This window comes from Dicentrarchus labrax, unplaced genomic scaffold (genome assembly GCF_905237075.1).
Source record: "Dicentrarchus labrax unplaced genomic scaffold, dlabrax2021, whole genome shotgun sequence".
Lineage (NCBI taxonomy): Eukaryota > Metazoa > Chordata > Actinopteri > Moronidae > Dicentrarchus > Dicentrarchus labrax.
In genome coordinates, this window is record NW_026136707.1 from 5,965,621 (window position 1) to 5,987,562 (window position 21,942).

General features: G+C 37.3%; 1 protein-coding gene and 1 long non-coding RNA gene across 2 annotated transcripts in view; both read left to right on the forward strand.

Moving 5' to 3' along the window:
- LOC127366964 (sialoadhesin-like) overlaps window positions 1-21,942 on the forward strand; it is an 88,203-nt gene that overhangs the window by 59,936 nt on the left and 6,325 nt on the right. Inside the window, exons 16-22 of the mRNA XM_051406440.1 lie at window positions 4,039-4,150; window positions 13,699-13,795; window positions 14,557-14,611; window positions 18,168-18,431; window positions 18,921-19,184; window positions 19,687-19,950; window positions 21,399-21,662. Coding sequence (XP_051262400.1) covers window positions 4,039-4,150; window positions 13,699-13,795; window positions 14,557-14,611; window positions 18,168-18,431; window positions 18,921-19,184; window positions 19,687-19,950; window positions 21,399-21,662 — 1,320 coding nt within the window. The remainder of the gene's footprint in view (window positions 1-4,038; window positions 4,151-13,698; window positions 13,796-14,556; window positions 14,612-18,167; window positions 18,432-18,920; window positions 19,185-19,686; window positions 19,951-21,398; window positions 21,663-21,942) is intronic.
- Window positions 9,355-10,677, forward strand: LOC127366969 (uncharacterized). The gene is made up of 3 exons (XR_007885416.1): window positions 9,355-9,537; window positions 10,139-10,211; window positions 10,538-10,677. It is a non-coding gene; the product is annotated as an uncharacterized LOC127366969 (long non-coding RNA).

Here is a 21,942-nt window from a genome sequence, read left to right on the forward strand (position 1 = left end):
ACCTGAGATGCACCATACCTTCATTGACAATGTTTTCTTTAGCTCAGTGTCCATCTTGACATAACACTGGTCCAGGTAGCTTGTAAAGGTTTTCCTGTCTGATGGCGGGCGTCCGCTCCGCGTTGTGTGTATTTTGCTCAGTATGTTTCGAAAAGACGACGATTCCACAGTTACTTTGTAACGCGTTACCCCCAACACTGGTCTTCATAATTGTGAAAGTTATGATTTAAAGCATAAGTGTTTGACTTGACTAAGATTTTTGAAAATGGTGTAAATATTCTTTTATTTTCTTACTTGTGAAGGGAAGAAAAAAAGAGTAAACTCAAGGAGATAGAAAGAAACCAAAAATAGGTGCAACCGGTCCACATGAAAATAAGACAGTTACTTATAGACCGATCTAATATAAAAACTATCTAAACCAAATTATTTAAAATCTAGGTAAGGGGAAGGTGAGTTCTATTTGACTTTTTTTGTTACCTGCAGGACTATTCACTGGTTCTAATATTTGTTATATGTATTGTCTATGTTAAATTTCAGTAAACTGCTGGTTTTTGTATTTAAAGTACCTGGTCTCTGGTTTCATTTTGTATCGTTACCCCACTCTGTTGAACCTAGAACTGGTCCAGTAGCATTAATAGGGTTGTATTAGAGTATACATGTACTACAATACATATAAATATGAAGAGAGAAGCATTTGGATGAGCAGGTAAGCAGTGATAGTGCACATTGTCAGTATCAGTATAAAATATATATTTCACAACAGTTTGACAGTATACAGCAGAGACAAGAGATGTGTAGTATATGTGTATGTGCCGTTTGTAATAAAGTGTTTATGTGCAATACAACAGGTGGGTGAATGAGTCTTTCAGTCTATAACTCCTGTGAGAGGGTGGGGGTGACGGAGGCTTCAGCTCTGGGGAAGAAGCTGTTCCTATGTGTCTGTTTGAACTAAATGAGATCTTTCTCTGTCCGTCCACTGACTCCTGGTAAAGGACTTTGACCAATTCCCAATCAATGCTCTGATCCGTTTCTAAAGTAATTGATATACATTATTATACATTTTGTTGTTGTTTTTATTGACGTTATTATTATTAATATTACTACTACTACTGCTACTACAGGTCAACAATCACTTAACTGAATCTACATTCAATATGAAATACATAAAGCTGTTGAATTGGAGTTAGATGATAAAATGTCTATGTGCCATACAACTGTGTCCGCCTCCCCTATATGACGTGGGACTGTTTAAAACTGATTAAAAAAAGTACATACATTTCATTTTCACACGTGCACTTTTGTAACTTCCTCATTTTAAAGTTAATTCTTGCATGCCGTTCGAGAAAGCAACAAAACTTTTAAGGAACTTCACTTCTCTATACGTCTTGATCTGTCTGCCTGGAAGACCTGAAGAAAATGTAAGTCATCATAACTTCTATATGACACATATTGAATTCATTAATGTTAAATACACTATGAAGTAATAAAAACATAAACATTAGATCAATAAACAATGTTAAAGGTATAAAAAAGAAAACACAGGTGGTAAAAGTTCCCATTGAAATGTAAGCTGTAATTTGATTGTAGTTTGAGACAGTTGAAAATAGTTGTGAAAAAGAAACTGTACCTTTGTAAATAAATGGAAAGAAATCAAGAAAAGAGACCATATGTTTGTCATATTTTCCTTTCACAAAACAGTATAACTTCCTGTTTTTCCTTTTCATCATTTCATCTTCTATGTCTTGTTTAACCAAAGCAGCATGTTGTAACTCTGACAAACTGTATGTTACAAATTGTGGGTCAAACAGTAGTCTGTTTTTGCAAATCTTTTACAATAAGTAGAAAAACAAAACCAGTATTACCCATTTACTGAATATCTCAATAATGAAATATTTATAAAAACCTGGCAAAATTTCAAGAAATGTATTTACAGTAAGTATTGATTAATTTAACTGTTTAATTATAGTTTTTTTCATGAAATTAAGAAATAGATACAGGATTGCAAACGTTTCTTTGTATGCAACCTCTGCAAATATTGCATTCAATAGTAGCCTCCAAATGAAGCCTACTGTAAAAGTTTATGAGGGATGAAATGTACTAAAGATGTGAATTGTTCCATGTGTAATCTCCAGAGTTTCTGCCTCTCCTGACACACAAAGATGGCTGCAGCTCTGACTCTCCTTCTCATTGGCTGTCTGCTGCAGAGTGAGTTAAAGTTCATTCCCATTTTTACAGTTTTATAGTCATCAATGACTATAAAACTATTAAAACCTATATCTACACACTGTTAGTTAAGCATTCACACAACAGAACAACAGTATCTATAATACATGGTGCACTAAATAAGTTTTTCTTACATTAGATGGGTGAAACATTTTATTTTTATCTAGAAAAGATCTTTACAGCTTCATCTTTTGGATTATTTTATGAATAAAGGTATAGCGCTAAGATTCTAGCACGGCAACCAAACAGTCAAATTTCCTTATTATCGTAAGTAGTTTTCACTTGTTCTCATTTACAGGTTTGTGTCTTGTGTTTCAGGTGTCCACTGTGGAGAGTTTAAGGTCACTATGCCGCAGACTATAGAAGTTCTCAGGGGATCCTGTGTGACCATCCCCTGCTCCTTTGATACAGAGGACGGATATAGATCAAACTTAGATAGAACATGTAGAGCAATGTGGAAACATTATCAAGATGTTGTTGTGTTTAATAGCAGAAATCCTCATTCATCTACAATAAAAGGAAAACTGACAGGAGTCTTAACAGCTAAAGACTGCACCACAACCCTGAACAACATGCAACCTGAACACAGCAACAAATATTACTTCAGAGTGCAATGTAAAAATCGCCTCAAATATGATTTTATTGAACAAAAGTTGGACATTTCAGTAAAAAGTAGGTTTTAAGGTCAATGTATTTACACTTCAGTTATTTAGAACTGCTTTGACCTTGTTCTCCATTAATTGCACTTTTCAAATAGTATATAAAATGGAGAAGAATTACATTTTTACTGACTGGTCAAAATGTACCTTCCCACCAGATGATCCTCCCAGACCGACTCTGACTCCGTCCACACTGGAGGTGGAGGAGGGAACCTCAGTGAGTTTGAAGTGCTCTGCTCCAGCTCCCTGTCTGTCTCATCCTCCAACTCTGACATGGACCCCCAGCCTGGGTCACAGTCAGGAGACACTGGAGGAGAATCAGAACAAAACTAAAGTCAAGACCTCTGTTGTGACCTTCACTGCTTCTCACCTCCATCACAGACAGGAAATCTCCTGTACTGCCGTCTACAACAAACAAGATGGCAGCACTGAGTCATCTGTTAGCACAAGTTTAACAGCTGATATTTCATGTGAGTTGTATTTAACCATTAGTCGATCAACAGAAAAAAAGTTCTCAACAACGTTGACAGGTGATTAATCATTAGTTTTTTTTTTTTGTTTGTTTGTTTTTTAGAGACATAGTAAAATTTCCCTCTTTGAGAATTTGCTAATTTTATTTCTGTTTTATTCCATTGTAAATTGATTTTCTGAGAACAGTTTTTTTGGAAGACACCACATTAACTGTGATGGACTTTTTTTTTTACAGATTTCCAACATTTTACAGACTAAACGATTAATTGATCGATTGTAAAAGTATCAGAAACTACTGAACTGAAAATAATCATTAGTTGCAGCTTGCTAGTTTAAATGTGAAATCTATCACTTTGGAAAACAGCAGTCTCCATGCAATGCTTATGCATTGCAATTAGGAAATTAATTCATATAGGCTTCAAAACAGTCCAATAAGTGGGTGGAAGTGCAGAAACAGAAATATTGCTAGCTGCTGTTGTTGATAACTAACAAGCTTCATCCTTTGCTGATGAATCAAAGTGGAGTTGGTTGGATCCTCCTCACAAAAGGAAAAAAACATTTTTTTTTTTATCTGGAATGCATTTAACCTAAAAGGATACGCATAAAACATGAAGCATGACTTTATTTCGTTCCAAATATCAGATTACATACCACCTATGAATGAAACTAATTATTCTTTTTTCAGATTCACCCAAACACACCACAGTGTCAGTCAGTCCCTCTGGTCCAGTACCAGAAGACAGCACTGTGACTCTGACATGCAGTAGTACTGCCAACCCAGCAGTAAGGAACTACACCTGGTACAGAGATGATGGAGACCAGAAGACTTTTATTGGGACCGGACCCGTTTTAAACATTAAAGCTTCTGAAGTCAGTGGTCCTTTTTTCTGTAAGGCTGAAAATGATCTTGGAGCTGGACGATCCAACATCAGTCAAATAGACGTTCAGTGTGAGTATCAAATTTCAAACTCAAAATGCTCTATATACTCTGATAGGTCTAGCTGTATGCAGTACACTGATTTACATATAAAACTATTTTTTCATTAATTGGCTAATTTAGATATTTAACACATGTTTAGAATTTATAAATGTGCAACTTTGGCACCACTGTGTTGTTATCAAAAAATTTTTTTTTAGAATTCCACCTTACTAGTTAATGCTTTTCAGTTTACAATATCACACACATGTTAATACAAGCTAGTCAATTATTTAATGGTGTCTCTCCTCTTTAACTTGTTAAGTACTAGTGAAGATAGGAAATACTAGTGACCATGTTGTATTATCCAGGTATTTTCACTCCAGGGTCATCAGTTACAAAAAGGTGTCGACACTATAACTTTAGAAGAAAATCATGACATAATCTCACTTAATTATTTCATGACAAATATAAGATCAAATTATACCTATAAGAAATACAAATAATGTTTTCATAAGTGTAATCATTTCTTTTTCAGATTCACCCAAAAACACCACAGTGTCAGTCAGTCCCTCTGGTCCAGTACCAGAAGACAGCACTGTGACTCTGACATGCAGTAGTACTGCCAACCCAGCAGTAAGGAACTACACCTGGTACAGAGCTGATGGAAGCAAGGAGACTTTTATTGGGACCGGACCTGTTTTAAACATTAAAGCTTCTGAAGTCAGTGGTCCTTTTTTCTGTAAGGCTGAAAATGATCTTGGAGCTGGACGATCCAACACCAGTCAAATAGACGTTCAGTGTATGTATCACATGATTACGACTGTTTATGTTACTGTTAAATCCAGGTATTATTAAGTAGATATTTGCTTTTTAGTAATTAATCTAATTAATAATTTATTACATTTTTCATAAAGCTCTTTATAAGATTTATTAGATGAATTAAAAAAGTTATTAATCAATCTCTTCTTTAAGACTAATGTTAAGCATTTTTATTAATATACTTATTATATGAGAGGTTATACATTAGACGTAGGCATTTCTAATATTTAGTCTGCCCTTAAAAGGAGTGGATAAAATACTATGGACCTTTGCTCATCATGTGATAACAGTTGTTTCTGTGTGGGGGAAGATTATAACCGATCCCATCACTGTTCAAATTCGTCCGCTGACTCCAGGGGCCTCATTTATTAGGATTAATTTGAGTCCTTAGAAGCTGTATATCCACCCATTATGACATTTGTATATATTTTACAGTTCAGCCCAGTCTATGTATCACCTAGCTCTGACTGAAACCCCACCTGTGCACAGAACGCTGTTCGCTTGTTTATTCAAAAATCATCTCTTTTCTGAGTTACCTCTTTATCCTAATCTTCCACTGTCCCTTGTATGTTTCAGACCAAGTGACACTGACAGTCTCCATCATCATAGTTGTCGCACTGCTAGTACTAGTATGTGCTCTGCTGTTAGTCATCAGGTACGGTAACAGCTTGAGACAAAATGTTCAGACATACCCTTCTACACACAACTGTTATAGTGGAAAAACTGGCATTATGCAGTGTTTGTTTGGGTCGTCACCCATCAGAACAAACTCAACATTTTGTCCCCTAGCTGCACTAAGTGAGGGAAGACTGTGGGAATGAGAGGCGAACCAATTCAAAAGTTAAGATTTCTCACTAAAATAAGTTGGTTGGTGGATCAGATATATGTCCAATTAAACACAGTCTTGTAAAACTGTTAATTTACAATCTGCATGTGTGCCCTTTGGTCCAAGGCTATTCCGGACTAAACCCTTCAGTGCAGCATTATACAAGGGGAAATTGCTAAGGCAGGTGCCATCAATTTTAAGTTAATTGGAGATTTAAAGATCACAGGTGCATACATTTCAAATAAGCGTAGGACCTGCATGACCTAGTATCTTTTATGAAAATTTAAAAAATAAAACTAGTGAGTAATATATCCATCATTTCTCTGTTTGTTAGTTACAACATTTGACTGCTGCTCCTCTTTGTGGATTCAGTTTGTCTATGTTTGTCATATATTGCGTAGATTTTCATTTGTGATCAACGGTTTCATCCTGTTGATTAATAAATGAGCAGTGGGAAAAGATGAATCAAATATAACCATGTAGGTTAAATGTTCTACTGTATTTTTCAGGGCTCAGAAGACTCGCCATAACCTTCCTAAGGGCACCGTTGTTGTGAGTCAACTTCTAATAAGTGGAGAGGGAAATGAGGTATGGGGCCGTTTTCTACTTAGAACTAAGTAATTAAGTTTGGATTAGCAGAGTATGTGTACCATTGATGTCTTCTCTTTAATTGCAGGTACCCAACACAACAGAAGATGACATTTATGTCAACGCCAGTGTGCTGAGACAGGAAGATGTCGCCCCTCCTGCAGCTGTCTCTGAGCCAAACAACGCCGACTCAGCAAGCTCTGGGCCAAACAATGCAGAAGGAGCCAATAAAAACTTAGAGAAGAAGAATGAAGGAGGCAGTGACGTGGTTTACGCGAATGTGAACTGGAAGCGCAAGAGCAAGAAGAAGAAGAAGGAAGAAAACACTGTGGACATGGATCAGCTGGGTAGCTCTTATCTTGAGGAGGAGAGGTGCATGGTGGGAGGCATGAGCAGAAATTATGTGAGCAATGCAATGGAGATGGGAAGCCTATATGACAATGTAGAGCCTAGAAATGTGAAGAAGGAAGTGGAATGTGAATATGCCCAGGTTCAATTTTTAAAAAAAAAGTGAGCACACATAGATCACACTTCTATATTGCTGTGCCTATTTTCTCTTGTTCTCTTGTACATAAGTTTCCTCATTTGCTTTTTGTTGCTGCTTTGAAACAGAAATTTAAATGAACAGAATTATGTTTAATTGTTTTTAAGTTCAAGGGGTTTTAAATATCTTGCAGATTTTGTGTCACTGAATAATTTTGTTTTATGTGCATTATATACTGTATTTTTATATATAATTTTGAGTCATATAATCATGTTTGGCTTGTGTCAATTGATAGATGCCCTTTAACATTCATTTTGTGATGCAGCATTTTTTGTTTTATTGTATTATTTTGAACATTTGATTTTTGTATAAATTTATCTGGATGTATAAACAACATCCACATTCTTATTTTTGTCTAGAATTACATTTATTCTTTCAAACCAACAGCTAAACGTTCCCATCAGTCTCCAATTTTGTATTTAATTTATTTTAATGCATCTTACCCTGGCCATTGTGTTTTAAACATGCACTGAAAAACAAGTGGTGGAGTGTTTAGCACAACATTTTTAGAAACAGGAAAGTTTCCTGTTTGAGACTGAATAGAACAGAGGGGGTGTACAGCGGATTAAGTGGTGGTAAAGTGGTAGATTTGACCACAGTAACAGATCAGTGGGCCATCACAGACACATTCATGAAGCAGCTACTTTTCACGAGCTAAAACAAAGTCTTATTGTGTGGAAATGTACATTGCTTAATCATTTTGTTATCAGTAAAAGGTATTTTAAAGTATTTAAGCTTTTCTGATATTGTTAAGTGTTTTTTTAACACTATTTGCAATGTAGTGTATCTGCATAAAATAAATATTTTAAGTTTACTTCGTCTTTAAACTTTTTTCACAGTTTCAAATTGTGTCACTTTTTTTTCACGTTCATCCACAAAAATAGCGTCATGAAACAGAAAAACCACAACTAACACTTTTATCATCTACACTACCCCTCCTTCTCATCTCACCCCACAAAGGCATCTCAGTGCTCCAGCAGGTCAGAAGCAGGAGAATCACCCTACCCAAAACAGTTACCACAGTGGAGGGGAGCTGTGTTGTGGTGTCATGTCAGACACAACCTCATTCCCGGGCCAGTACCATTACATAAAATACCTTGCAGTCTTTGATGGACTCTCATACAACAGCACAACAGTTCACAGGACGCACCTCAGTACTGAGTAAAGCTGCAGAGGGTAACTGCAGCCTGAGGATTAATGATGTGACAAGAGCAGACGACCACGTTCAAATTTATGTTTGGATCAACCCAGACTGTCATCTTCTTCGCTAAGGTGTTTTGGGGAGTCTTGCATCAGAACTTGTGGCGCTAAAAAACTGGGAAAACTGGTGAAGGAGGCCAGCTCGGTGGTGTGGATGGATCTGGGTAGTGTGGAGGCTGTGCCTGAGAAGAGGATGAGAGGGAGGCTGAAAGACATCATGGACAACCCTTCTCATCCTCTCTGTGATGAGGCAGCTCAGGAGCACTTTCAGCCACAGACTAATCCAGCCCCATGTCTCAAAGCACATGGGAGGCTCATTTTGAATTGCTCCTACAGGGGGGTTCAATAATGGAACATCTTATCTTCTATTATACTGACTAGTCAATTATTTAATCAATGTTTTCCTTATCAACTTGTTAAGTACTAGTGACCATAGGAAATACTAGTTACCATGTTGCATTATTCTGGTTACTGGCATAGTGTCTGTCACATGAACTGAACCAGTTAATACTACTTAAATTTAAAAGTCGTGCAACATTTCACCACCGGTTGAGTTCATACTGGTATTTATTAATTTGTAAGACATTTTGGAGGTAATTAGCTAATGGTTTACTTGCAATATTCTGATTTCAATACTTGCTAATAGGCAGTGTCATCAGGTGTATTATAATTATCTGTATAATAGTTTTATCCTTTGCACAATGTTTAAATTTCAGGGTTTTTATTATAATAGTGAACTGGTAAAGTGCAGTAATGAAACCAGTCAGATTATTCATAAAATTCTAATTATATAAATTATGTATTACCAGCTCTTCATCTGCCACAATAATCCAATCACATTCCGGTCGAAATCTTATAAAACACCCGTCACTCACAACCACTTTTGAATTTGTTTTAACAGTATTTCACATTGCAGACTCAATTCTCTGAGCACGCAGTGTGATGTGAAAACAATATTTTATAGGGGGCACAGGTTGGGTGTTGGCCATATACTGTGCCTCAAGATTCAGTGTCCTGGTCCAACAGGTGGGTGGCAGTGCAGAAACATAGCAAAAAGGCTGGCTGTTTGCTGTCAACTTTGTGACATTACATTAATAGGGTGGTTACACAGAGCGTTATACTGATGGTTTAACAGGAGAAATACACAATAATCACACATGTGCACTTTGGTGACTTCCTCATTTTAAAGTTAATTCTTGCAGGCTGTTTGAAAAAGCAGCACAACTGTGAAGGAACTTCACTTCTCCATACGTCGTTGATCTGTCTGCTCAGATGACCTGAAGAAAATGTAAGTCGTCATAACTTCTATATGACACAAATTTAATCATCAACATTTAATTTAAATACACTATAAAATTATAAAAATATAAACATCAGGTCACTTTACAGTGACCAATTACAGTGCACGATTTCAAAAGCTGAAAAAATAAGAGACAAACTATGTGTAAGGTGGCAAAATTTCTATTTGAAACTTTTAAGCTGCTGTTCGATTGAGGTTTTAGACTGTTGAAAATAATTGTGCAAAACAAACAGTAGTTTTATAATTGAACAGAAAAGATGAAATAAAAAGACAACTGTATGTTTGTCCATTTTTCCTTTTGCAAACGGTTTAGCTTTCAGTTCATTAAGGCTTGGGAAAATTTGCAAGAAAGTTTTTAAAGGAAGGCAGTAATACATTCCCTTTTCCCTTTACGAATAATAAATAGGTATGTTGTGTCACCGTACCCTCATGAGAAACAGAGATAGACACAAAGAGTCGCAAAACATTTCTCTATCTGCAACCTCTGCAGATATAAATCAAATACTAGCCTCTAAATGAACCCTACTGTAAGGGTTAATATGGGATGAAATGTACTAAAGATGTGAATTGTTCCATGTGTAATCTCCAGAGTTTCTGCCTCTCCTGACACACAAAGATGGCTGCAGCTCTGACTCTCCTTCTCATTGGCTGTCTGCTGCAGAGTGAGTTAAAGTTCATTCACATTTGGATCCACGACTATAAAACTATGAAAACTATAACCATGCAAGTTATCTTCACATAGTATAACAGTATCTGTAATATGTGGTGCGCTAAATGAAAAGCAGTGAGGAACAAAAGTGTCTGCCACCTTTTTTTGAGAAATTTAATTTGATGGGTGAAAAAATGTCTTTCTATTTAAACATTTAGAAAAAAACAAAAGCAGAATCTGCTATAGATTTTAGCACAGCAACCAAATGATAACATTTCTTAATTTCTGTAAAATAGTATTCCCTTGTTATCATTCACAGGTTTGTGTCTTGTGTTTCAGGTGTCCACTGTGGAGAGTTTAAGGTCACTATACCGCAGACTATAGAGGTTCTCAGGGGATCCTGTGTGACCATCCCCTGCTCCTTTGATATAAAGGACGGATTTGGATCAGACTTAGATGGAACCTGTAAAGCAATGTGGAAAAATGAACAAGGGACTGTTGTGTTTGACAGCAGCAATCCACAATCGTCTACAATAAAAGGAAAATTTGACAGGAGACTTAACAAAAAGAGACTGCACCACAACCCTGAACAACATGCAACCTGAACACAGCAAAAAATATTACCTCAGAGTGGAATGTGACAATCGACTGAAACAAAATTTTATTCATCAAAAGTTGGAAATTTCTGTAAAAGGTATGTTTTAAAGTTTTTGTAGAACTTCGTTTGACCTTGTTCTCTACCATTAATCATATTTTTCAAAAAGTATGAAGAAGAATTAAATTTTCACTGACTGGTCAAAATGTACCTTCCCACCAGATGATCCTCTCAGACCGACTCTGACTCCGTCCACACTGAAGGTGGAGGAGGGAACCTCAGTGAGTTTGAAGTGCTCTGCCCTAGCTCCCAGTCTGTCTCATCCTCCAACTCTGACATGGACCCCCAGCCTGGGTCACAGTCAGGAGACACTGAAGGAGAATAAGGACAAAACTAAAGTCAAGACCTCTGTTGTGAACTTCACTGCTTCTCACCTCCATCACAGACAGGAAATCTCCTGTACTGCCGTCTACAACAAACAAGATGGCAGCACTGAGTCATCTCTTAGCACAAGTTTAACAGCTGATATTTCAGAGTTCCTTGTTTTTTTTTAATTCATCATGAAACAATTTAATTGAATGAGTCAAATATTCACAAGATTACTGAAAAGAATGTTGACGATTTCAAGTTTAACAGCTGATATTTCATGTAAGTTCATTTTTCCTCTGCTGTAATTAATCATTTTAAACATTATAATTGATCTATGTCCCTTACTTTTCAAGTCTTATTTTGAACCAGTGCTGAAATAATTAATCAATTCATCCATTCAACATTTTTGTTTTCATAATATGAGGATTTGCTGCTTATGTCTCTTTTATATCATTGTAAACTGAATGTCTCTGTGTTTTGGACCGTTGATCAGGAACCAGGCTATTTGAAGACATTAACTTATCCTCTGGAATATTGGCATTTTATACAGTATGCCAACATTTAATTGACTACATGACTAATTGATCAGTAGTTAAATTACAACAAATTAATCAAAAATAAAAACAATCATTAGTTGCAGCTCTAGTTTAAATGTGAAATCCATCACTTTGGAAAACAGCGACCTCCATGCTCCATTGTGAAGAATTGTCCCCTCTAGACTGTTACACTACTGATGCCTTAACTATGAAAACTATTAAAAACTATAATAACACAAAGTTAGTCAAGTATCCAAACTACAGTATAACAATATCTGTAATGCATACTACAGCAAATGAAGGATGCAGTGAGCTTTACATTTATTCTCCTGCCGTTTTCTTAAAACTTCAATATGATGAGTCGAAAATTTTGTATTTTTATCAAAACATCCAGAAAAAAAAACCTGTGAGACCAAAGCAGATTTTTACAGTCCGGATTTTGGATTATTTTATGAATAAAGGTATAAAGTGCTCAAGGTATGATTTATTTTTGTTAACCAACCCGGAAGTTTGAATCGCCCTGGTTCCTGGTAAAGTAGTAAAGACAAAGGAACACCACTTTTATGATTTTTGAAGAGCACATTTGATTGCCAGAAGTAAAAATCTAACATTAGGCTAAAATGAAAGACAACACATTAAACTCCTCATTACTGTAAAGTAGTATTAACTTCTTCTTTTTAAAAACATTTATGTCTTGTGTTTCAGGTCCGTTTAAGGTCATCATGCCGCAGACTTTAGAGGTTCTGAAGGGATCCTGTGTGACCATCCCCTGCTCCTTTTGTATAAAGGCCGATTTTAGATCAAACTTAGATGGAACCTGTAAAGCAATGTGGAAAAATGAACAACATGTTGTTGTGTTTGACAGCAGCAATCCACAATCGTCTACAATAAAAGGAAAATTGACAGGAGACTTAACAAAAAGAGACTGCACCACAACCCTGAACAACATGCAACCTGAACACAGCAACAAATATTACCTCAGACTGGAATGTGACAATCGCCTGAAACTAAATTTTAATGAACAAAAGTTGAACATTACAGTCAAAGGTATGTTTTAAAGTTATTTACACTTCAGTCATTAATTTCTCATGTAGAACTGCCTTGACCTTGCAATTCATATAAAATATGAAGAAGAATTACATTTTTACTGACTGGTCAAAATGTACCTTCCCACCAGATGATCCTCTCAGACCGACTCTGACTCCGTCCACACTGGAGGTGGAGGAGGGAACCTCAGTGAGTTTGAAGTGCTCTGCTCCAGCTCCCTGTCTGTCTCATCCTCCAACTCTGACATGGACCCCCAGCCTGGGTCACAGTCAGGAGACACTGGAGGAGAATCAGGACAAAACTAAAGTCAAGACCTCTGTTGTGATCTTCACTGCTTCTCACCTCCATCACAGACAGGAAATCTCCTGTACTGCCGTCTACAACAAACAAGATGGCAGCACTGAGTCATCTGTCAGCACAAGTTTAAGAGCTGATATTTCATGTAAGTTCATTTGTTTGTTTGTTTTTCAATTCATCATGAAACAATTTTAATTGAATAAGTCAAATCTTCTACAAAAGATTAGCAGAAAAGTAATTTTGATGACAATTTTTATATATAAAGCTTTTTGTAAAAAAGAGGTCAGCACAAAAAAACATGACAAATTACTTGATTTCCAAATATCAGATTACATTACACCTTTAAATAATACAAATCACTTATTTGTCATTTTGTTGTGTGGAAGTGCAGCAAGAAAGCTGCCTGTTGTTTGCTGTCAACTTTCTTTTACAATGATGCTTTACCAGGATGAATATGATCAAGGTTAATTCAATCTCCAGGGAACACAGATATTACGACTTATAACTGACAATGTAACACATACAAATGATATTTATTTTTCAGATTCACCCAAACACACCACAGTGTCAGTCAGTCCCTCTGGTCCAGCACCAGAAGACAGCACTGTGACTCTGACATGCAGTAGTACTGCCAACCCAGCAGTAAGGAACTACACCTGGTACAGAGCTGATGGAGGCCAGGAGACTTTTATTGGGACCGGACGTGTTTTAAACATTAAAGCTTCTGAAGTCAGTGGTCCTTTTTTCTGCAAGGTTGAAAATGATCTTGGAGCTGGACGATCCAACATCAGTCAAATAGATATTCAGTGTAAGTATCAAATTTCAAACTTAAAATGCTCTATATACTCTGATAGGTCTAGCTGTATGTACACTGATTTATATATAATAATATTTTGTTAATAATTTAGATATTTAAGGTCACTATGTTTAGGATTTTAAATGTCCAACTTTAGCACCACTGACTATATATCAAAAAAAGAGATTTTTGCATTCCACCCTAAGAGTTAATCCTTTTCAGTATACAATATCACACACATGTTAATACAGGCTAGTCAATTATTTAACGGTGGCTTTCCTCTTTAACTTGTTAAGTATTAGTGACCGTAGAAAATATTAGATACCAGGTTGTATTATTCAGGTATTTGCACTCCAGGGTCATCAGTTACAAAAAGATGTTGGCACCATAACTTCAAAAGAAAAACTGGACATGATCGACCTTAATTATTTCATGTAACATGTCAGATCAAGTAACACCTATAAAAAATACAAATAATGTTTCCATAATTGTAATCATTTCTTTTTCAGATTCACCCAAACACACCACAGTGTCAGTCAGTCCCTCTGGTCCAGTACCAGAAGACAGCACTGTGACTCTGACATGCAGTAGTACTGCCAACCCAGCAGTAAGGAACTACATCTGTTACAGAGCTGATGGAGGCCAGGAGACTTTTATTGGGACCGGACCTGTTTTAAACATTAAAGCTTCTGAAGTCAGTGGTCCTTTTTTCTGCAAGGCTGAAAATGATCTTGGAGCTGGACGATCCAACATCAGTCAAATAGATGTTCAGTGTATGTATCAAATTTCAAACTCAAAATGCTCTATATACTCTGATAGGTCTAGTTGTATGTAGTACACTTATTTACATATTATAATAATTTGTAAATACATTTGTTTATGTGACCAAGGCAGTTAAGCGCCCTGACAGCAAGTGCGACAACGCCACCCTGGGACTTTCACCCAGAGAATACCCACTTTCACAGGTTCTTATAGTACAGAGAAAAAGGAGCAGAGATGAGAATTTCCAGTTTCCACCACTAAATTTATTTACACAGATTTAATTTCAGTCTCATAAAAAACAATTTGGGACAGGTTAAAATTTACGATTTATTACCAAAATATACTTATATTCACTAAACAGGTAATTACCAGTACAAGGGGGAGGGGAGGGGGGCTGTCAGGGAGGCCTACATGAATGAGGGAGTGAGAAAAGGGGGGTCACCACCACCACCAGTAGGTACAGGGAAGAGGAGATCACACACACTGCAAAACAATAAAGCACATAGTTAGAATACACAGCAACGTAAGCATGCACATAGAACCCAGACAGGGGGAAACCTTCCACCCAGTAACCCGCCACCTGTAAGCGTATGACAGCCCACCTATACAAACACTAAAAAGAGCCCCACTATATCATTAACTCACAAGTTTGGTTTATGAAAGATGACAAATAAATCCGACAACTAAATTAACCAAGAAAACACAGACCAACTATCAAAAATTAACAATCTACACAGTAAAACAAGGTAACCATATACAATAAATACATTTGTAGAAGGGCAAAAACAGCAGTAGCCAGAAGACTAGGTCATGGGAACAGACACCATGTTCAAATTCCTATTGCGAGTTACATGAACAATTTATCCAACTAGGATCTGGCACATAGACACCACACTCTTCTAGTGGAGGGAGCAGCAACTACCTTCAATTAGCTCCCATATTGCTGCCATTACACCTTAGTTGGGCATCGGCATCCCTCAAACAAGTGTAGAGTCAGGGTAGGGTGAGGCAAAACCTACTGCTGACTGCTACACAGCTACATTTAAGGACTGAGAAGTGATTAGCCTCACCTGCTGACAATCAATGATTGCAGGGTGTGGCTAAACTAGAGTGGGGAGGGAACGCTACCCATCACAATCAGATATTTAATGTCACTATGTTTAGGATTTTAAAATGTCCAACTTCAACACTTCCTCTGTTGTTATCAAAAAACAATTTTTGGATTCCACCTTATTAGTCTATCTTTTTCAGTCTAAAATATCAAGCACATGTCAATACAGGCTAGTCAATCATTTAATAGAGGCTTTTCTTGTCAACCCATTAAGCACAGTAGTTTGAGGAGGCACATGTTGGTCGTAGGTCACATATTGCATGTAGCCCCTCATGATTCTGTTGGGTAGTCCAATGAGTGTGTGTTAGTGCAGCATGAAGCTGGCTGTTGTTTGTGGTCAACTTTCTCTTGATTGAACACATATGTGACAAATTATACAGGGACACATAATAATATTTATGTTTCAGATTCACCCAAACGCACCACAGTGTCAGTCAGTCCCTCTGGTCCAGTACCAGAACACAGCAATGTGACTTCTGACATGCAGTAGTACTGCCAACCCAGCAGTAAGGAACTACACCTGGTACAGAGCTGATGGAGGCCAGGAGACTTTTATTGGGACCGGACGTGTTTTAAACATTAAAGCTTCTGAAGTCAGTGGTCCTTTTTTCTGCAAGGCTGAAAATGATCTTGGAGCTGGACAATCCAACATCAGTCAAATAGACGTTCAGTGTATGTATCAAATTTCAAACTCAAAATGCTCTATATACTCTGATAGGTCTAGTTGTATGCAGTACACTGATTTACATATAATAATATCTTTTCATTAATTGGCTAATTTAGATATTTAAGGTATGTTTAGGAATTTAAAATGTCCAACTTTAGCACCAATGTGTTCTTCTCCAAAAATAGACTTTTGCATTCCACCTTTCTAGTAAATCCTTTTCAGTTTACAATATATCACACGCTAATACAAGCTAGTCAATCATTTAATGGTGTCTCTCCTCTTTAACTAGTTAAGTACTAGTGAAGATAGGAAATACTAGTGACCATGTTGTATTATCCAGGTATTTGCACTCCAGGGTCATCAGTTACAAAAAAGGTTTCGGCACTATAACTTTAGAAGAAAATCGTGACATAATCTCACTTTATTATTTCATGACAAATATAAGATTAAATTATACCTATAAGAAATACAAATAATGTTTCCATGAGTGTAATCATTTCTTTTTCAGATTCACCCAAACACACCACAGTGTCAGTCAGTCCCTCTGGTCAAGTTCCAAAAGACAGCACTGTGACTCTGACATGCAGTAGTACTGCCAACCCAGCAGTAAGGTACTACACCTGGTACAGAGCTGATGGAGGCCAGGAGACTTTTATTGGGACCGGACGTGTTTTAAACATTAAAGCTTCTGAAGTCAGTGGTCCTTTTTTCTGCAAGGCTGAAAATGATCTTGGAGCTGGACGATCCAACATCAGTCAAATAGACGTTCAGTGTATGTATCAAATTTTAAACTATAAATGTTCTATATACTCTGATAGGTCTAGCTGTATGCAGTACACTGATTTACATATAATAATATCTTTTCATTAATTGGCTAATTTAGATATTTAAAGGGGAACTTGGCAACTATTTCAACTTAATAAACCCGTTTAGAAATCATTTGGATGGTTAAATGGCCTGTTCCGGTGAAAATGGTGACTTTCCCCGCCCCCCCTAGCGTCCCCAGGCGGAAAATCAACCTTGCAACTTTTGGACTACCGTCCCGTTAAGTTGGAAATAGGAAGTATCGTGAGAAGTGAGAACGAGCGAGCAGCACAAACTGCTTTACAGCAATTCCACATAAACACACACGCCCCCCTCAATACCGGTTAGCCACGCCGGCTATAAGAACAAGTGACAATGAATGTATTACCCACCTCAGTAGACATTGCTCCACACGAAAAAGTTGCCCAGCAACAAATGCACATCAGCAGCGGTAGAAAGGGGGAGGAGGGTGCCCGAAAGTGAGTTTTTTTACAACAGTGTTTTGAAATATACGTCCCAGAGCTGTAGGGGGAGCTCGCTGAGAAAACATGCAACGACAAAAGTGAAAACCAGCGAAGAAATGGCTAGAGTTGCCAAGTTTCCGTATGTTTAGGATTTTAAAATATCCAACTTTAGCACCACTGTGTTGTTCTCAAAAAATAGACTTTTGCATTCCACCTTACTAGTTAATACTTTACAGTTTACAATATCGCACATGTTAATACAAGCTAGTCAATTATTTAATGGTGTCTCTCCTCTTTAACTTGTTAAGTACTAGTGAAGATAGGAAATACTAGATACCATGTTGTTTTATTCAGGTATTTGCACTCCAGGGTCATCAGTTACAAAAAAGGTTTCGGCACTATAACTTTAGAAGAAAATTGTGACAAAATCTCATTTCATTATTTCATGACAAATATAAAATCAAATTATACCAATAAGAAATATAAATAATATTCCATAAGTGTAATCATTTCTTTTTCAGATTCACCCAAACACACCACAATGTCAGTCAGTCCCTCTGGTCCAGTACCAGAAGACAGCAATGTGACTCTGACATGCAGTAGTACTGCCAACCCAGCAGTAAGGAACTACACCTGGTACAGAGCTGATGGAGGCCAGGAGACTTTTATTGGGACCGGACATGTTTTAAACATTAAAGCTTCTGAAGTCAGTGGTCCTTTTTTCTGCAAGGCTGAAAATAATCTTGGAGCTGGACGATCAAACATCAGTCAAATAGATGTTCAGTGTATGTATCAAATGTCTACCTCAAAATGCTCTATATACTCTGATGTGTCTATCAGTATGTACACTGATATACAAATAATAATATTTTGTTATTAATCTGTTCATTTAGATATTTAGGTGATAAATTAAATGCCAAACTTTAATACCCCCCGTGTGGTTATCAAAAAAGAGATTTTTGTATTCCACCATACTAGATAATCCTTTTCAGCCAACAATATCACACCCATGTCATTACTGGCTAGTCAATCATTTAATAGAGGCTTTTCTTGTCAACCAATTAAGCACAGTAGTTTGAGGAGGCACATGTTGGTCGTAGGTCACATATTGCATGTAGCCCCTCAAGATTCAGTTGGGTAGTCCAATAAGTGTGTGTTGGTGCAGCAAGGGAGCTGGCTGTTGTTTGTGGTCAACTTTCTCTTGATTGAACACATATATTAGAAATTACAGTGAAACACATAATAATATTTACGTTTAATTCCTTTTTTTTCAGATTCACCCAAACACACCACAGTGTCAGTCAGTCCTTCTGGTCCAGTACCAGAAGACAGCAATGTGACTCTGACATGCAGTAGTACTGCCAACCCAGCAGTAAGGAACTACACCTGGTACAGAGCTGATGGAGGCCAGGAGACTTTTATTGGGACCGGACCTGTTTTAAACATTAAAGCTTCTGAAGTCAGTGGTCCTTTTTTCTGCAAGGCTGAAAATGATCTTGGAGCTGGACAATCCAACATCAGTCAAATAGACGTTCAGTGTAAGTATCAAATTTCAAACTCAAAATGCTCTATATACTCTGATAGGTCTAGCTGTATGCAGTACACTGATTTGCATATAATAATATGTTTTCATTAATTGGCTAATTTAGATATTTAAGGTATGTTTAGGATTTTAAAATGTCTAACTTTAGCACCACTGTGTTGTTATCCGAAAATAGACTTTTGCATTCCATCTTCCTAGTAAATCCTTTCAGTTTACAATAACTCACACGTTAATACAAGCTAGTCAATCATTTAATGGTGTCTCTCCTCTTTAACTTGTTAAGTGCTAGTGAAGATAGGAAATACTAGTGACCATGTTGTATTATCCAGGTATTTGCACTCCAGGGTCATCAGTTAAAAAAAAGGTGTCGACACTATAATTTTAGCGGAAAATTGTGACATAATCTCACTTCATCATTTCATGACAAATATAAGATTAAATTATACCTATAAGAAATACAAATAATGTTTCCATAAATGTAATCATTTCTTTTTCAGATTCCCCCAAAAACACCACAGTGTCAGTCAGTCCTTCTGGTCCAGTACCAGAAGACAGCAATGTGACTCTGACATGCAGTAGTACTGCCAACCCAGCAGTAAGGAACTACACCTGGTACAGAGCTGATGGAGGCCAGGAGACTTTTATTGGGACCGGACCTGTTTTAAACATTAAAGCTTCTGAAGTCAGTGGTCCTTTTTTCTGCAAGGCTGAAAATGATCTTGGAGCTGGACGATCCAACATCAGTCAAATAGACGTTCAGTGTATGTATCAAATTTTAAACTATAAATGCTTTATATACTCTGATAGGTCTAGCTGTATGCAGTACACTGATTTACAAATAATAATATGTTTTCATTAATTGGCTAATTTAAATATTTAAAGGGGAACTTGGCAACTATTTCAACTTAATAAACCCGTTTAGAAATCATTTGGATGCTTAAATGGCCTGTTCCGGTGAAAATGGTGACTTTCCCCGCCCCCCCTAGCGTCCCCAGGCGGAAAACCAACCTTGCAACTTTTGGACTACCGTCCAGTTAAGTTGGAAATAGGAAGTATCGTGAGAAGCGAGAACAAGCGAGCAACACGAACTGCTTTACAGCAATTCCACATAAACACACACACCCCCCTCAATACCAGTTAGCCACGCCAGCTATAAGAACAAGTGACAATGAATGTATTACCCACCTCGGTAGACATTGCTCCACACGAAAAAGTTGCCCGGCAACAAATGCACATCAGCAGCGGTAGAAAGGGGGAGGAGGGTGCCACAAGTGAGTTTTTTTACAACAGTGTTTTGAAATATACGTCCCAGAGCTGTAGGGGGAGCTCATTGAGAAAACATGCAACGACAAAAGTGAAAACCAGCGAAGAAATGGCTAGAGTTGCCAAGTTCCCCTGTAAGGTATGTTTAGGATTTTAAAATGTCCAACTTTAGCACCACTGTGTCGTCTCGCAGGTTCTTGTCGATCCTGGTGGAGCCTCCTGCCATGGTCCTGCTAGATTGCCATTGCCAATACTGTTGTTGCTGTGCACCTGTCTGTCTCTCTCTCTCTCTCTCTCTCTCTCTCTCTCTCTCTTTCTCTCTCTCTGCCTCTCTCTCTCTCTCTCTCTCTCTCTCTCACCCCAACTGGTCGAGACAGACGACCACCCACCTAGAGCTGAAGGATCTGTCCTAGGTTTCTGCCTTTTAACAGGCAGTTTTTCCTTGCCCTTGTCGCCAAGTGCTTGCTCAAGGTGGTACTGTTGGGTCTCTGTAATTAATGTTATAAAGAGTTCGGTCTAGACCTGCTCTGTTTGAAAAGTGTCCTGAGATAACTTCTGTTATGAATTGGCGCTATACAAATAAAATTGATTTGATTTGATTTGATTTTGATTCTCCAAAAATAGACTTTTGCATTCCACCTTACTTGTGAATACTTTTCAGTTTACAATATCGCACATGTTAATACAAGCTAGTCAATTATTTAATGGTGTCTCTCCTCTTTAACTTGTTAAGTACTAGTGAAGATAGGGAATACTAGATACCATGTTGTATTATTCAGGTATTTGCACTCCAGGGTCATCAGTTACAAAAGGTGTCGGCACTATAACTTTAGAAGAAAAATCGTGGCATAATCTACCTTCATTATTTCATGACAAACATCAGGGCAAATTACACCTATTGATAATACAAATAATGTTTCCATAATGGTAATCATTTGTTTTTCAGATTCACCCAAACACACCACAGTGTCAGTCAGTCCCTCTGGTCCAGTACCAGAAGACAGCACTGTGACTCTGACATGCAGTAGTACTGCCAACCCAGCAGTAAGGAACTACACCTGGTACAGAGCTGATGGAGGCCAGGAGACTTTTATTGGGACCGGACGTGTTTTAAACATTAAAGCTTCTGAAGTCAGTGGTCCTTTTTTCTGCAAGGCTGAAAATGATCTTGGAGCTGGACGATCCAACATCAGTCAAATAGACGTTCAGTGTATGTATCAAATTTCTACCTCAAAATGCTCTATATACTCCGATATGTCTATCTGTATGTACACTGATACACATATAATAATATTTTATTATTAATCTGTTTATTTAGATATTTAGGTGATAAATTAAATGCCAAACTTTAATACCCCCTGTGTGTTTATCAAAAAAGAGATTTTTGTATTCCACCATACTAGATAATACTTTTCAGCCAACAATATCACACACATGTCATGACTGGCTAGTCAATCATTTAATAGAGGCTTTTCTTGTCAACCCATTAA